Raw genomic sequence first — 17,663 nt, 5'->3', positions numbered from 1 at the left:
AGAGACAGGCATTCCCTGACACGGGGACTCAGGAGACTTGAAGCGAGAGGACCCCCTGGTTTTGCAGTCCCCCAGCCTCCACGGGGTCTGAGACCACCTCCCCCATCGCCCATTCCCACGGTAGCACCCTGGCCCCTATCTCCATCCAGAAGGGCTCCACCTCAGAAGCCACAAAACCCACATCCTACTCCCTGACCACAGCCTCCCAGGCTTCCAGAGCTGTGGGTGTCTCTGCCATACCTGTTCTTCCACCTCAGGGCACCCCTGACCCCCTCATGCAGCCTCCCGCCAAAGCCCCTTCCGTCTGCCTTTCCTATACCCCACAGTCCTTTCCACCTCTAGTGTCCTCAGCACCCCTCCCACCATCACCCAGCCCTGCATGTTCCTGCTCTTTGCTGGAGAAAAACAAAACAAAATCGTCCAACTGCTCAAAAGATGCCTCTTTAAATTGCTGAGTGCCAACTTCACCTGGGTGCCTTCTCCTCCCTCACCTCCTCAACCCCACCCACCCAGGTGCCCCTTGAGATGAGCTGGCCTCCGTCTTCCTGGAGGAAGCAGAAGCCACCCCAAGGGCCCTCCCTCCTCTTCCTGCCACAGGACCCACACCCCACCTGAAACCTCACCCGCCCTTTCCTTCTTCCTTCCTGGAACAATGGAAGAGGCGTCTTTCCTCCCATCTGGAGCTAATCCCACCACTCAGGCAGTTGCACCATTTGCCCCTTTGTTCTCGGGCATCTCACTCCCTGTGGTTGTTAAGAGCTGTCCGCCTGGGTTCGAATCATGGCGACACCACTCAGCGTTGTGTAAACTTGGGCGGACGACTTCCCTTCCTCATCTGTACCTTGAAGATAATAAGAGTGTCTTTCTCACGACACCATGGGAAGGCTTTGGTGAGCTAATTTATGAAAAATGCACTCAAACACTGTTGGACCCACAAATCAGTGCACAAATGGAACAGACCTTCAAATCGCCTTGGAAAAGACAATGGAAGAGTCAGGTAATGGAGCAGAGAGCCCGATAGTCCTGGAGTTTGAACGTTTCCTCTTGCACTGACCAGCTGGGTGACCTTGGACAAGACACTTCTCCCCTCTCAGCCTCAGTTTTTCTGTAAAGAGGGACAAGATAGTACCTATCCCATAGAGTCCATACTTTCCATGGCCTGACCGCCCTCATTTCTTTCTATTGTTTCCCCCTTACTCACTCTGCTCCAGCCACACTGGCCTCCTCACTGCTCCCCAGACATACCTCAGGGCCTTTGCACTTGCCACTCTTTCTGTCTAGAACAGTCTTTCCCCAGAGACCCCCAACCCACTTAGGTCTTTACCCAAAGATCACCTCACTTGCAGCTTTCCTGACCCTATTCCCCTCCCTACTTTCTTATGATTTTTCATACATTCATAAGTTGTAATATCATATATTGTACTTATTTAACTTTCTTTCTCTTGATTGCCTCCCCCCCCCCCCCCAAATATAAGCTTCAGCAGGGCAGGGATTTCTGTCTGTTTTGTTCATGGCTATATCCTCAGTGCTTAGAACAGTGGCTCATGCTCAGTGAGTGCTCTGTGTTGTTGAACGGAGGGAGAGAGAATGAAGGAAGGTGTGAGGGAGAGAGAGAGGAAGAGAGGGAGGGAGGCAGGGAGAAAAGAAGCTAGCCCACATGAAGAACTTCCTTGGTCAAACAAAATATGGCACATCCACTAAGTGGCAGATGATTCCACTTAAAAAAATGGATAAAGAAGATGTGGTTTATATATACAATGGAATACTACTTGGCAATGAGAAAGAATGAAGTCATGCCATTTGCAGCAACATGGATAGAACTGGAAGGTATCATGCTGAGTGAAATAAGTCAGTCAGAGAAAGACAGATATCATACGTTTTCATTCATATGTGGATCTTGAGAAACTTAACAGAAGACCATGGGGGAAGGGAAGGGGAAATAATAGAAACAGAGAGGAAGGGAAGCAAACCATAAGAGACTCTTATTACAGAGAACAAACTGAGGGCGGATGGGGGGCAGGGGAGAGGGGAAAATGGGTGATGGGCATTGAGGAGGGCACTTGTTGGGATGAGCACTGGGTGTTGTATGTAAGTGATGAATCACGGGAATCTACCCCCAAAACCAAGAGCACACTGTATACACTGTATGTTAGCCAGTTTGACAATAAATTATATTTTTAAAAAATAAAAAGGAAGGAAACTCTGAAACACACGACAATACGGGTGAAATTTGAGGACATCGTGCTCAATGACATAAGCCAGTCACAAAGTGATTCAGCTTCTACGAGGCACCTGGAGTGGTCACAGCCATACAGACAGAAAGCAGATAGAGGTTACCAGGGCCTGCAGGCGAGGGGACAGAGAGATAATGTTGAATAGAGACAGAATTCCTGTTGGGCAAGATGGAAAAGTTTTGGAGATAAATGGCTGCAATGATTATACAATCATGCAAATGTACTTCAGGTCACTGAACTGCCCACTTAAAAAAATGACTTAAGGGGGGGTGCCTGGGTGGCTCAGTCGGTTGAGCGTCCGACTTCAGCTCAGGTCATGATCTCACGGTCTGGTCCATGAGTTCAAGCCCCGCGTCAGGCTCTCTGCTGACCGCTCAGAGCCTGGAGCCTGTTTCGGATTCTGTGTCTCCCTCTCTCTCTGACCCTCCCCCGTTCATGCTCTGTCTCTCTCTGTCTCAAAAATAAATAAATGTTAAAAAAAAAATGACTTAAGGGGTGCCTCTGGGTCATTCAGTTGGTTAAGCGTCAGACTCTTGGTTTCCACTCCGGTCATGATCTCATGGTTCATGGGTTCCAGGCCCGCATTGGGCTCCACGCTGACCGTGCAGTGTCTGCTTGGGATTCTCTCTCTCCCTCTCTCTCTCCCTCTCTGCCTCTTTCCTTCTCAAAATAAGTAAACATTTAAAAAAAAATTTTTTTAATGATTTAAATGGCGAATTTTGGGAACACAACACTGTGCCCAGCCTGCAATAAATTGGAGCTGTTTTCATCCTTCCTTCTCTCCTTGCCAACCCTAGCTGGCCACACACCTGTCTCCTCCCCCTCTTCCAGTCCCTCCAGCCACCAAAACCTTACAGTCTCCCCTCTGTCCTTTTCCCCAGTGGCCACCCCGCTGTGTCCCACTTCCTCCCTAAAAAAGTTATCTTAGCTTCCCCAACAGCACCCTTTCCTGGCCTTCCTCCCAGCTCTTCCCTTGCTCCTTCTCAGCCCTCTGCCCCCTAAACCAGGGGTCTTCCTTGGGGTCCTGGGCAGATGTCCCTGGTCTTTCCACTCCATACAGTCTCTGGGCGTGGGCTCCAGGCACCCTGGCTTCCAGTGCCACTGGTGCTGAGAACACCCCACCTCTCTCTAACCAGACAGCTCTCCTAAGCTCCAGACCGGGGTCTCCAGTGGGGACCCTAAGGGATCGTTTCGCTTGCTCAGAATCACCCTCGGGCTTCTGCTTTTCCTGGCCACGTTTCCCCTCCAGCCTTCTGAGCTCTGTCCCCATCCTCCGGCCTGAAGGTCTCTACTCAGAGCCCCTCACCTCCTTCCCACCCCACCCCACACACACTCCCTCCATGCCCCAGGCAAACACCTGCTCATCCACAGCAGGCCCCAGCTTAGACAGCTCGCCCTTCAGGAACCTTTTCTCCACTCTGGGGTTCCATCAGGCCCTTCCACGTTCCCTGTCAGAGGGCACATCACCCCGGACTGAGTTTCCTATTGCAGATTGGCCTTTCCCATCAGACCATAAGTTCCTTGAAAGCAAGGACTCTGGCCATCTGCTCATTCATTCGATTGTTCATTCATTCATCAAATATGTTTTGAGCGCTCATGTCATGGCCAACAACACTGCTAAGCAGGTGGGTGGATTGGTGAACAGGTCGTCTGGGTTTTAGATTCTGGAGGGAAGGAGCTGAGTAACCTGGGAGGTCCAGGGCTGGGCTGGGAAGCAATAAGCTGTGAAGGGACCCTATTTGTTCTTGTAGCCCCAGTCGTTTACTTGGGCTCCCTCAGGTTCACTAAAGTCTTCTCCTTAAGCAGAGGGTTCTTTTGAAGCAGAGGTCTCTTTTGAGACCTCCTGTTCACCAAAGTCTTCAGCACAGTGGAGGGTCACCATGAGTCCACCCAATCAAAGGTTTCTGCTCAGGGGAAGGGGGCAGGGCTTGTGTTTACCAGGAAATTCTGTTTGGTGGCTGTTTATTTTTAAAATCCATATTAAAAAAAGGACAAAGATATATTTATGGACTCCAAGAAATTGCTCGAAGAGTAGAGTCCCAGGGGCTCCTTCCCTCGGCTTTTTAACCGTATCAGACCCAAATCAGACCCAGGAATTCAATGAGGGCCGTTAGCCAGACTACAGGTCTCCTTCCAGGTCAGCTCTTCAGGTGCCTCTATTTGCCGGTGTGCACGTGTGCAAATATCTGTTTCTATGTAATGTTACCTCCTGTGTAGGTCCAGGTCACCACAAGGGTCCCCAGCCCTCCTGTGCCCCCAGGGTGGGATGGGGGTCTTTCCTTCTGGTTTGCCAGGGCCCTGGCCGCCTAAAGCAGGGAGCTCCTTAGAGCCAGTTCACAGGCAACCGAAGTGCACACGGGGAGCCCGGTGTGTGGGTTCAGACACACTGAGTCCCCAGGTGCAGACCAGACTAAGCAGCAGCCCAGGCAAAGAGGAAGGAAAGTGGTTTGGGAGCCAACCCCGGGGAGGGAGGGGAGGGAAGGGAGGGTTCTTGAGAGAGGGAGAGTGCACAGGCTGCCTCCTGAGTCACCGTGCCTTGCTCAGGCCCAGGGACAAATTGCAGTCATTAGGGAATTTAAGAGGCTGGGGAGGTGCTGTATTGAGGGCAGCGTGCCCTACCCCAGGTTAGGAGGGGTCCCTTGGACCCAGAGCACCTCCTTGGGCTGTCTGGAGCCCTCCCCCACCTCACTGTTGTCTCCGTCTGTCCTCTCTCTAGGTCACCATCTCTCACTCTGTCCCCGCCCCTCTGCCGAGTTGGGAGACACCAATTCTCCACTGCTCCTTCTCCTCCCCGCTGGGGTCCCTGCTCCCCAGACTTTCAGGACTGTGAGAACCACAAAGCCAGAAAGCTTAGGGGACAAGACAGTCCCAGGTGTCTCCTGCCCTTCCCCACCCCACTCCCTGCCTCCCTCTTCCTGGCTGCTGTCACCTCCCATCTCTGCCTCCCTGTCTCCTCTGAGTGCGTCCCCACCACGTGCTGTGCCCTAGCTCCCTTGGTCACCCCCTCACCTGCCTGGTCCTGCATCGTCCTCCCCCTCCTCCAGCATTTCATCCTCCGGTCCTCCTGCTATTATTTTGTGTGTTTGGGGTGGGGGAGGGGTGGTGATCCTGCCTTCCTTCTCTCTCTTCACTCGGTTCTCTTTGTGTCTCTGTTCTGCCTTCAGTGTCTTCCTTGTCTTCCCTGTTTTTCTGTTTATTTCTTAGCTTTCCCACATTCCCTTCTCCATGAATCACTGTCTCTGTGCTGCGCCTGCCCCACTGTCTCCCCCCCCCCACCCCCACCTCCTTTGTCCCCATGTCCACATTCATCTTCCTTCTCCTTCCCCATCTTTCCTTAGTCTCTCTCCCTTTGACACGTGTCTCTCGGGTCTGTGTTTCTCTGACCCTTTCTCTGGTTCTCCACCTTCTTATGTTACTTCTCTTACATTTCCCAGTCTTCTCTATGTCTCTTTACCCCCAACCCTTACCAGCACCTTCCCCTGAGCCACCCACTCTGTCCACCCTGCCCTGAGGTCCCCCTCCCTCCCTGGGTTCCTCCCAGATTAAACACCTTCCCTGGGCGGGTTCTCATTAATGTGGTGGCTGCTTCTCTGACCAGAGAAGGGAGGGAGGAGATGGGACCAGGGAGTCCTGGAGTCCTGGAATGGGAAATGGGCAATAAAAAAATGTCAGGAGAAGGGCGGGGGTGGGGGAGGCAGGGCCTGTTGCCCAGGCCAGGGATAAAAGGGCTCCACAGAGTGACAAGGAATCAAGGCACCACCCCCCTTCCTGCACACACAGAGACGCATCCACGTCTCGAAGGGTCTTGGTCTCTGTGTAAGGCCTTCACTGTCTCTGTCCCTCATCTCTGGGTCTCTTGCCGCCTCCTTCTCTCTCACTTTCTCTTTGCATTTGCCAGAACCTGACCTCCAGACCCCAGAATGCTCCTCCTGTTGACAGCACTCCAGATCATGGCTCTAGGTAAGACAGCAGTGAGATCCGGAGTATGGCAGTCCCCTAGGCATGCTGAGAAGAGATGGAAAGTGTTCCCTGGGGCCCTGGGGTGCTCATGGATGACCTGATGAAAAGACAGCAGGGTGGTTTGGGGGTGGGGACTGAGGGGCATGCAGAAGGGGCCTGAATTCTGAGTTGTGGAGATATCAGGATGCAGGAGTCGAAGGAGATGGGGAGGAATAAATGAGGAATTGTGGAGAAGCATCCAGTGGTGTCTAGGTTATATTTAAAAAGGAGGGCTGCAAAACTAATGGAAAGATGGCATGTTGGTGGTGGTGATTGTGGGCGTGGTGGTAGGTGTGGGTGTGTAGTGAGACAGTGGATCCTGGGGGTCCACACGAGTGTGAAGATTGGATAAAGGGCAGGGAGCTCCTTGAATGTGTTGGAGAAGAATTAATGGGAGGAATGGTGGTATCCTGTGAAAAGTGGTGGTAGAAAGTATTCATGGGAGAGTAGAGTCAAGGGTAGTAGATATGTCAGAGCCCTGGATGAGGCAACCATGGGATCAAGTAATATACTATGGAGGTGATGGTGGGGGAGGGGTGGGTGTCAGAAAACTCCCTGATTGTGTTGGGGCAATAATGGAGGCAACATTGGGCATATCTCAGACTGGGTGGGACAAATAGAGGCAGGTGGTTTAGGGGTTAGGAAAAGAAAAGGGATTTGTGGGTCCCAGACGTCCTAGAGAGTTGGGGGTGGAAAGCATTTGTTCATCTGCTTTCCCCACCACACCCCACCTCTGCCTGTTCCTAGCCATGGCACAGAGCCAAGAGGATAAGGACAAGATACTTGGTGGTTATACATGCATCCAGAACTCCCAGCCATGGCAGGCGGCCTTACTGGCAGGTCCCTTTCGTAGTTTCCTCTGTGGAGGGGTCCTGCTGTCAGGCCAATGGGTCATCACCGCTGCTCACTGTGCCCGCCCGTGAGTAACCCCCTCCCCTATTCCTGTGCAGGGTGAATTCTAGAGTCTAGAGTCCCAGAGCTCAGCTAAGAACCTAGAGCATTGTGTTGAACCTAATGTAGTAGCTGGATCCTGGTTTGGGGTCTAGATAAGAGCCTAGAATTACCAACACAGCTCAGAATATGGAATCCAACCATAAATCTTGAACTCGGCTTAGATTCTGAAAGCAGATTGACAGTTTAGAACCCATATGCCAGCTTAGAGTCCCACACAAAAATTAGAAGCTAACTTATCTGGAGATCCATCTAGAGGCCAAACTCTACATAGAGACCAAGATTAGGAGCCCATTCCAGATTGGTGGTTCAATTGAGAGCACAATCTACATTCAGAAACTCAGGACCCCTCTCAGAACACTGCCTAGAATCCAAAGCCTAGTCTAGAACCTGCAGTCCAGCCATAAATCCAGGACTCTGATTACAGCTAGAACATACAGCTCCGGGCTCTGGGCTGCGAGCACAGAGCCTCCGGGCTCTGGGCTCAGAGTGTAGGATAGACAGAACCAGAGCCCATTCTAGGTACAATGTTTAATTCAGAGTCTAGTCTATAGCTCCTTTTTGAAAGGCCTAGAACCCAAACCTCAGCCCAGTGTCTAAATCCCAGAATGCAGACCATAATCTGAAGTCTCATAAAGAACTCAGAAGTCTAGACCAAACCCTAGAACCTAGATCCCTGACAAAAGCTCACCCAGTACCTATAAACACTAAGATATAATTCCATAAATTGAAGTTCATGTCAAACCTAAAGCCCAGAACTCAGCCCAGTGTCTAGAATGCAAAGTCCAGAATGCAAGACAGCATCCAGAAACTTGGATCCAAGCAATAACCTGGAGCTCCATCTTGAACCCAGAGCTCAACCTGAGGTCAAGGCTCAGACCAGAGTCTAGAAGCAAGAGCCCAGACCATAACTGTAGTTCAGTCTAAAACAGAGCCCACCCAAGAATCAAAAACTCAGACTGATGTTTAGGAAAGACAGAGCTCAAACCATCATCTAAAACCCAGGCCATAAACCAGAGTTTAAGCAAGAACCCAGAACTCAACCTAGGAACTGAAGCTCATATCCATGTCCAGAATCCATAGTTCAGATCACAGTCCATTGCTCAATGTAGAATTGAGCCTACCCTACAACTAAAAGCTCAAATAAACATCTAGAACCAAGACTCATACCATAATGCAGAGCTCAGAATAGAATCTGCAGTCTATCCTAACACCAAAAGCTCATACCCATACCTAAAACGCATGCCATGATCCAGACTCCATCTAGAGAACCCAAATTCTAGCTTCAACTCAAAAGTTCAAAATGTCTAGAACCCAGAAGCCAGGCTGGCACCAGGATGGAGCCTCTCAGGAGCCTCCTCCAGGATGTCAATTCTGATTTAGAGCCTAGAGCCATAGCCCAGAGTCTCAGTTGGAACTCAGAGCCTAGAACCCAGCACTGAGCCAAGAACCCCCAATCATTACCTTACACCCAAGCCAGAAACCACAACACAGCTCAAGACAGAAAGGGGTGGATGGTGGGATTGACCCAAGGGAGAGCCCAAGCTATGAGAAAGGGCACAGGAGTCCAGCTGATGTTCCAAAAGTTGGTTAGACTTGTGGGAAATTCATCAGCAGGGAAGGGAAAGGGGCCAGAGGATGGGGAGTGGTCCCCAGGTCAGATCCTGAGCAGTGCTGCTTTTGGGGGTCATGGGCCAGGATCCTTCATGTAGCCCTGGGCAAGCACAACCTGAAGAATTGGGAGGCTACCCAGCAGGTGCTGCGTGTGGTTCGCCAGGTGCGACACCCCCAGTACAACTCCCGGACCCACAACAACGACCTGATGCTGCTGCGGCTGGAGCGGCCTGTTCGGCTGGGGAGGGCGGTGAAGCCCATTGCCGTGGCCAGTACCTGCATGAGCCCAGGGACCCCCTGTCTCGTGTCTGGCTGGGGCACCACATCTAGCCCCATTGGTAAGTACTTCTATATCCTGGAAATGAGGGGCTGGGGGACTGGACTTCTGGGTCTGAGGGAGGAGGAGGTAAACCCGACTCGTAACCCTTCAGTATACCCCCAGCCAGGTACCCCAACTCCCTGCAATGCGTGAACATCAACATCTTCTCGGATCAAGAGTGTCAGGGGGCTTATCCCGGAGCCATCACTGCCGGCATGGTCTGTGCAGGTGTTCCGCAAGGAGGGAAGGACTCTTGTCAGGTGAGGTGCAGAAAGGAGAGCTGGAGGAAGGGGATTGTTTGGGGCTGGCACTTGGGTACCAAAGGATCTCAGGAGCATGAAAATCAGAGGAGGTATCCCCAGAAACTGAGAGAGATTGTAATAGTCCAGCTGCATCCTAGCTGTATACCCTTGGGTAACAGGCCTAATCCCTCTGTCAGACAGGGGTAGCTCCTCTTAGAGCACATGGTGGAATCAGATGGTAGTTCATGGAAAGAGTTCAGGGTGGTGCCTGCACTTAGCTCTGATCACTGCTCTCATTGCTGTTATTATATTTGGTCACCTGGAAATCTGTGCTCAGCACCTCTAGAGACCTTAGTCCATCCCTGAGAGGTGACTCCAGAGACAGGGAGATGTAAAGAGGCACACACAGTTTTCTAGAGCAGCACAGTGAGCCCCAAGGCGAAGAGACAGAAGGAAGCGTGAAAAGGGAAGGCAGTGATATCTCCAGAGCCCTGTCCAGGGGTCTCAGCCCACCTCTTCCCCATCTCTGCCTCTTGAGTCCTCCACACCCACGGCTCTGGCCATCTGTCGTCCATGGGTGTCTCCATCTCGGCCTCTCCCCTTCAGGGCGACTCAGGGGGACCCCTGGTGTGCAAAGGACAGCTCCAGGGCCTCGTTTCCTGGGGGATGGAGCGTTGTGCCCTGCCCGGCTACCCTGGGGTCTACACCAACCTGTGCAAGTACCAGACCTGGATCCAGAAAACCATACGGAGAAGATGATTGTTGGTATGACTTAACGTCAGCTGCCCAGCTGTCTCCCCAGACCCTGCTCTCTCCACTCAAGACCCAGGAGTCCCAGCCCCCAGCCCCCCAGCCCTCCTCCTCCCTCAGACCCAGGAGTCTGGGCCCCCAGCTTCTCAATGGGGACCCCTGGCCCAGGACTCCCCTTTCCCAAAGAAGTTCCTTCAGGTTTTCTCTCCACTCCCCAACAACACCATTATTCAAGACCCTTCGGTACAGGGACAAGAGCATGAAAACACAAACTGGCATCATACCCCAAAGAAGACAGTTTTCAAAGCTTAGTGTCTCTAAAAACTAGATAAATAATAATAAAAATGGAATAATCCTAAAGTCCATTCACCTGTTCATTTAATTCATCTGACAGATATGTACACACAAGTGGCTGAATGGGGTCCGTGTTGTTCCCTTGGAGTCACCCTCCATTCCCTACATCTGGTGTGGTAGAGGGAAATGCCCAGCCTCGCGGCATGACCCTGAACAAGACCGTCCCTCCCGAGGCTGGGTCCTGTGAGCAGGGACTGCTGAGGTCCAGGGCAGGGAGGGCAGAGACCCACCTTGTTTCTTGGAAAACCCTATGCAAATAAAATGTCCTCTTTCTCCTAATCAGATCTCAGGTGAGGAGAGTTGAGTTAATCACCTGCTGGAGTTCAAGTCCTGGCAGAGCTCTGCTCTCATTTTATTTCTTTATTTCTATCTGTCATCCCTGGCTCCGGTCCCCTCCCTCCCCACAGGCACCAACACAAATGGCCTTGAACACCATGAGTCCTTGCAAAACATGCCTGTCACAATGTGTTGCTTCTCATTTACATGAAGCCATTGTGTTATGGATCTCATTCTCTTTCTCACTTTCATTCATCAGACTATTTATTGGAGGGGCGCCTGGGTGGCTCAGTCGGTTAAGCTCCTGACTTCGGCTCAGGTCATGATCTCACGGTTCGGTTCGTGAGTTCAAGCCCCATGTCAGGCTCTGTGCTATCAGCCTGGAGTCTGCTTCAGATCCTCTGTCCGCCCCTCCCCCACTCTTTCTCGCTCAAAAATAAATAAATGTTAAAAAAATTAAAAATAGAAGACTATGTATTGCCTACAACAGTGCACCAGGCATTGTTCTAGGTGCTGGAAGTTGAGCTGTGAACAAGCCAGATAAATCTAAATGCCTCCCCCAACAGAGCAGACACTCTGGCAGAAGGTGATAGACAAGAAACGACCAACATAATTTAAAAGTACAGTGGAGAGGCACTGGGCTGACTCAGTCGGTGAAGCATATGACTCTTGATCTTGGGGTTGTGGGTTTGAGCCCCACCTTAGGTGTAGAGATTAGTTAAACATAAAATCTTCAAGGGCCCCCTGGGTGACCAGTTGGTTAAGCTTTGGTTCAGGTCATGATCTCACAATTCATGAGTTCAAGCCCCACATCGGGCTCTGTGCTGACAGCTCAGAGCCTGGAGCCTGTTTCAGATTCTGTGTCTCCCTCTCTCTCTGCCCCCCTCCTGCTCACGCTCTGTCTCTCTCTCAAAAATAAACATTAAAAATTTTTTTTTGAAAAATAAAATAATAAAAGTAAAGCAGAAAGCCCCTAAGAGTGAAAGGTCAGTAAACTTGAGCCAGGAGACCAGCCCAGTGTGTACCAGAGCCAGCTCAAACCAACCCATAAAAGCCAACTGGCCAGTTTTTAGGAATTTTGAGAGCCAGTTGGTAAACACAACCATTATTAAAAATTAAATTACATTGGGGTGCCTGGATGGCTCAGTCGGTTAAGCATCTGACTCTTTTTTTTTTTTTTTAATGTTTATTTTTGAGAGAGAGAGCACAAGCAGGGGAGGGACAAAGAGAGAGGGAGATACAGAATCTGAAGCAGGCTCCAGGCTCTGAACTGTCAGCACAGAGCTTGACTCAGGGTTCAAACTCATGAACTGCAAGTTTATGACCTGAGCCAAGGTGGGATGCTCAACCGACTGAGCCACCCAGGTACCCCAAGCATCCAACTCTTGATTTCAGCTCAGGTCATAATCTCACAGTCTGTGAGTTTGGAGCCCCGCGTCGGGGTCTGCACTGGCAGCTCATATCCTGCTTGGGATTCTTCCTCTCTCTCTGCCCCTTCCCTGCTTGCACTCTCTCTGTCTCTCAAAATAAATAAACAAAAACTTTAAAAATATTAAATTACATAAACTTACAATTGAACGATGAATATTCAAAACAAGTTCAATTAATACTCAACATTCATCAATTCCTCATTATTTTCATGAGTATTTATATACTTTGAAGTTATATTTGTCTTATTGCCTTACATCTGTCACCGTGAGCTCTGCACATCTCTTTCTCACTCTGTGTCCTGTGAAATTGTCCTGGGAGGTTGATATCAGCCCAAGCAGGAATACTTGTGCCACAGAAATTGGCAAAAGCGGGGCACCTGGCTGGCTTAGTCAGTTGAGTGTCCGACTCTTGATTTCAGCTCAGGTCATGGTCCCAGGGCTGTGGGATTGAGCCCCACATCAGGCTCACTGCTGGGCGTGGATCTTGCTTTCATTCTCTCTCTCTGCCCCCCCTCTTTTCTGTCTCTTAAAATTAAATAAATAAATAAACAAACACATAAACAAATTAAAAGAAATTGGTGAAAGCTTTCTTTTCTTGGAGAGCTTAAATCCTTACCCTGGAGAATTAACCCTTGGGAAATCCTTGGAGAGTTAAATCCTTACCAGCGCAGTGTGGGACATGTGAATGTCCCTAGGAATGACCTGATGATCCCAGCCTCTGTTTCCTCATAGTTCTGCACTGGGACACTGCAGAGCTCAGATAGAGTGGAAGGCAGTGTGGCCTCACCAGTGTTCACGTGCTCTGCTGTGAGGGACAACACAGGATCTGAGAGTTCTCAGGTGCTGGGTCTGGGAACCGCATGGCTACAGAAATTCCAAAGATTGTTGGGACATGGAGGCTGCACCTTGTGTCCAGGTGACACAGACACACTTTGGCTCACATATGCAACAGCCATACAAGCTCTGTGGAGCAAAGGGGACAAGAGCAGCTGTGTACTAAGGTACCTTCAGGCCCCTGGTGAGATGATGATACAGCCATGCTGTAATTCTTGGCCTGTATCTTTCTATAACGCTAAATAAAAGTCGTTTTTTTTTTAATTTTTTTTAAATGTTTATTTATTTTTGACAGAGAGAGAGACAGAGCATGAGCAGGGGAGGGGCAGAGAGAGAGAGAGACACAGAATCTGAAGCAGGCTCCAGGCTCTGAGCTGTCAGCACAGAGCCCGACGCGGGGCTCAAACTCACAGACTGCGAGATCATGACCTGAGCCAAAGTCGGACACGCAACTGACTGAGCCACCCAGGCGCCCCAAAATAAAAGTAGTTTAGATCAAAGATTACTTTAATCTGATTTCCAAACTTATACTCCCTGCTGTGATGGTTCAGTACTGCATTTTATTGTTTCGCAGGTGCACATTCCTTCACATGTTTAACAATTCTGAAGTGGGAAGCATCTTACAACCAGTAGTGTCTTAGCATTGTATCACGATTTAATCGACATCGTCTTTCTCTATTTCAGAGGTATGCAAAGTAATAGTGCAAATACAATCATCAACATCTTAAATTGGATGAAGTAGGGTACACGGAAGGTGGGTGTAGGTGAGGAGTCAGGTTGAGGTACTTTTTTTTAAGTAGGCTCTATGCCCAACATGGGGCTTGATCTCAAGACCCCGAGATCAAGGGTCACATGCTTTACCGACTGAGCCAACCAAGTGCCCCAGGGTCGAGGCATTAAATAGGTGATCTTATTCCACCAAACACTGTGTTAATCATCTGTTCGTGTTGCTGTTTGTTCATCTAGTTTATTGCCTCTAACTGCCACAGAGTCTTCTCCACCTGTGCTGTCCAATATGGCAGCCATTAGCCACATGTGGCCATTTAATTTTTAAATTAAAACGAGCTAAATTCAATACACGTTAAGATTCCACTCATTAGCTGCTCTTGCCACATTTCTGGTGCTCAGTAACCTGGTGGCTAATGGCTGCCATAATTGGGCAGCTCAGATAAATAGAATATTTCCATCATCACAAGAAGGTCTATTGGAGAGCACCACTTGCTTCTCAAAGTGCGGTCCAGGAAACAGCAGCATCAGAATTACCTGGAGCTTTTGTGATGTCAGAGTCTTGGGCCCCAGTCCAGACCAAATGAACCAGAATCTGCATTTTAACAGGATCCCCAGGGACAGAATGCATCTGAAAGCTTGAGAAGCACCATGGCATACACACAACATGTTTAAAAATTTTTTAAATATTTATTTATTTTTAAGAGACAGAGACGGAGTGCTAGTGGGGAAGGGGCAGAGAGAGAGATTGAGAGAGGGAGAGAGAGAGAGAGATACAGAATCCAAAGCAGGCTCCAGGCTCTGAGCTGTCAGCACAGAGCCTGACCTGGGGTTTGAACCCACCAGCCATGAAATCATGACTTGAGCCTGAGCCAAAGTTGGACGCTTAACCGACTGAGCCACTCAGGAGCCCCAAAAGGCCCACTCTTAATCAATGTCACCAGGTACTAGCAGGTTTTTGCCCAGATAGAAGGATTCCTATCTCCCTACGCCCTCAGCAGTGCCTGCATTTCGTTCATTAGTCCAGCAAAGATTCATTGAATTTTATTATACCCCAGGTACTGTTTTAAAACAAAACAGATAAACACCTCTGCCCCCAGGGAACTCACTTCTAAAGGAGAGGCAGACAGTAAATAAATAAATGAATAAGTAAATACATAAAGCATTACAGATGGGAGTGAGTGCCTTGGATAAAAGTAAAGCAGAGTAAGGGGATAGAGAATGTCAGAGGAGGGTTACGATTTCCAGGAGGTGTTACACAACGAAGGGTTAACTCAACAGGCCTGAGTTGTCCACAACCCGCACAGAAAGAAAGGCTTGCAAGCCTCGTGGTGGCTCAGTCAGTTAAGCATCTGACACTTGATTTCGGCTCAGGTCACGATCTCTCGGTTTGTGGGTTCAAGCCCTGCATGGGGCTCTGCACTGACAGTGCAGAGCCTGCTTGGGATTCTGTCTCCCTCTCTCTCTGCCCCTCCCCTGCTCTCTGTCTCTCAAAAATAAATAAACTAAAAACAAATTTTTTTAATTTAAAAAAAAAAAGAAAGTTTTGCCTTAGTGTGTTATTTTGCCTGGTAACGGTGTCTTTGTTTACCTGGGGGCCTTGGTTGTGCCAGATAGTCTATCCTAATAAAAATGACAAGGTAGAGGGTGTCTCAGTGGTTCAGTCGATTAAGCATCTGACTCTTGATTTCAGCTCAGGTCATGATCTCACGGCTTCGTGGGTTAGAGCCCAAGGCTTCGTGGGCTCTTCGCTGACAGCATGGAGCCTGCTTGGGATTCCCTCTCTTCTTCTCTGTGCCCCTCCCCGACCTGTGCTGTCTGTCTCTCTCAAAATAAATAAATAAACTTTAAAAAAAAACTAAAAAAAAAAAAAAAACCCGACATGGTAGAGGCCTTTGGGCAGTTTGACCTCTGCAGGGGCTGAGACTAAGGTCAGCTATGCAAGCAGAAGGCCATGTGCCCATGTGACTGACCCCAAATAAAAGCCCTGGACACCAGGGGCGCCTGGGTGGCTCGGTCGGTGAAGCATCCGACTACGGTTCGGGTCATGATCTCACGGTCTGTGAGTTCGGGCCCCGCGTCGGGCTCTGTGCTGACAGCTCGGAGCCTGGAGCCTGTATCGGATTCTGTGTCTCCCTCTCTCTCTGCCCCTCCCCTGTTCATGCTCTGCCTCTCTCTGTCTCAAAAATAAATAAACGTTAAAAAAAAAAAGCCCTGGATACCAAAGCTTAGGGGAGCTTCTGTGGTTAACAGTACTCTGTATGTGCCGTCACACATCGCTGCTGGGAGAAACAGGCAGTGTCTGCACAGCTCCACTGAGAGAGGACGTCCAGAAGCTTGTGCCTGGGCCTCTCCTGGACTCCCTTGTGCACCATTTCCCCCTGCTTATTTTATGCTACACTTTTACTTGTAATAAACTGAAACCACAATATAGCAGCTTCCTTGGGTTCTGTGAGTCCTTCTAGTCATTCGTTGAACCTGTCCTGGGAATTGTGAGTCCTTCTAGTCATTCGTTGAAACTGTCCTGGGAATTGTGAGTCCTTCTAGTCATTCGTTGAAACTGTCCTGGGAATTGTGAGTCCTTCTAGTCATTCGTTGAAACTGTCCTGGGAATTGTGAGTCCTTCTAGTCATTCGTTGAAACTGTCCTGGGAATTGTGAGTCCTTCTAGTCATTCGTTGAAACTGTCCTGGGAATTCCCAACTATGGTGGTCAGGAAAGTCTTCAAAGAGAGAATGAAAAGAATCGATGAGACCAGACATCTGGCTTGGAAAAGTCCTCCTGTCGGGGGAACAGCAGGTTCTGAGCGTGAGCCTGGCATCAGAAGGGTGGGAAAGAGGGGAGGGTCAATGATGTCAGAGGACCACTGGGGCCAGATGGCGTAGAGGCTTGTCAGCCACCATAAGGACATGGGACATTCACTCTGAGTGAGCTGGGGGCATTGCAGGGTTTTGAGAAGAGGAGTGATCTGTTCCGACTTACGTTTTCTTAAATGGTCACTCTGGCTGCCACATCAAAAACAGAGTGAAGGTGGATAGGCCAGAAACAGGGAGACCAGGTAGAAAATTTGCAATAACCCCGGGTGAGAGACGATGGCAGCTGGGAGGTGCCAGGTGGCAACGGTGGAAGGTGTTGAGAAACGGTCAGATCGGGGATCTATTTCGAAGGCAGAGCCGACAAGGTTTGGTAATAAAATGGACATGGGATGTGGGAGCAGGAATCCAAAAGAGAGATGAAGGTTTTTTCACTGCTGAGGACTGGAAAGAAGGAGAGACCACCAGTGAAGAAGATCAAGACTCTGCGAGAGGAGCCTGTTTGGACCCGGAGAGCTGCTGAGAGCCCGGGGTTTGGTTTTGGACATGCAGATGTGGGGCAGGCAGTTGGATGTCAAGTTGAGAGTTCAGGAGAAACATCTGGCTGGAGACGTAAATTTGGGAGTCGTCAGCAGGTAGATGGCACGTAAAGCCACGAGGCCAGATGAGATCACCGAGGGAGTGAGTGTAGACTGAGGAGAGGACAGAACCAAGTGCCCAGCCCTGAGGTGCTCCGCCATGTAGAGACGGGCCAGAGAAAGCAGCACCAGACACGGATGAGGAGCAGCCAGTGAACAATGAGGAAGACCAGGAGAGTATAGTGTCCCAGAAGCCAAGGAAAAAACAAAATCTCTGAAGGAACAGAGTGATCCACTTGTTAAACGCTGCTGATAGCTCAAGTAAGATGGGTTCAGCAACATTGAAGTTTTTGGTGCCATGGAGCGGGCTTGAGAGAGACCAGGAGGACAGGAGTTGCAGATAGTGAGTGTAGCCAACTTTTTAGGAGAAATTGCAGTCAAGGGGAGAAAAAAAAATGGGCCAAAAAAAAAAAAAAATTGGGGCCAGAATGCTCAAGGAGAGCATGAAGGTTTGAGAGGTTTGGTTTTTGTTCCAATTCTTTTA

The 17,663-nt window shown here is 49.8% G+C and overlaps 1 protein-coding gene across 2 annotated transcripts; it reads left to right on the top strand.

Annotated features, from left to right (window-relative positions):
- The first annotated feature begins 4,740 nt into the window (after positions 1–4,740).
- On the top strand, positions 4,741–10,474 carry KLK14 (kallikrein related peptidase 14). 2 transcript variants are annotated; one of them, XM_019425493.2, is made up of 6 exons: positions 4,741–6,050; positions 6,133–6,194; positions 6,981–7,152; positions 8,883–9,136; positions 9,241–9,377; positions 9,966–10,474. In XM_019425493.2, the coding sequence occupies exons 2-6, from the start codon at positions 6,155–6,157 to the stop codon at positions 10,116–10,118; spliced, it is 756 nt and encodes a 251-aa protein (XP_019281038.1). In that variant the 5' UTR covers positions 4,741–6,050; positions 6,133–6,154; the 3' UTR covers positions 10,119–10,474. The 2 variants fall into 2 exon arrangements, with proteins under 2 accessions (XP_019281038.1, XP_019281037.1); XM_019425492.2 differs by having other exon boundaries at positions 4,742–6,194.
- Positions 10,475–17,663: the final 7,189 nt, after the last annotated feature.

The sequence above is a fragment of the Panthera pardus genome, unplaced genomic scaffold (genome assembly GCF_024362965.1).
Source record: "Panthera pardus isolate Hobbes unplaced genomic scaffold, ASM2436296v1 HiC_scaffold_18, whole genome shotgun sequence".
Lineage (NCBI taxonomy): Eukaryota > Metazoa > Chordata > Mammalia > Carnivora > Felidae > Panthera > Panthera pardus.
This window is presented reverse-complemented; position numbering and strand designations above follow the sequence as displayed.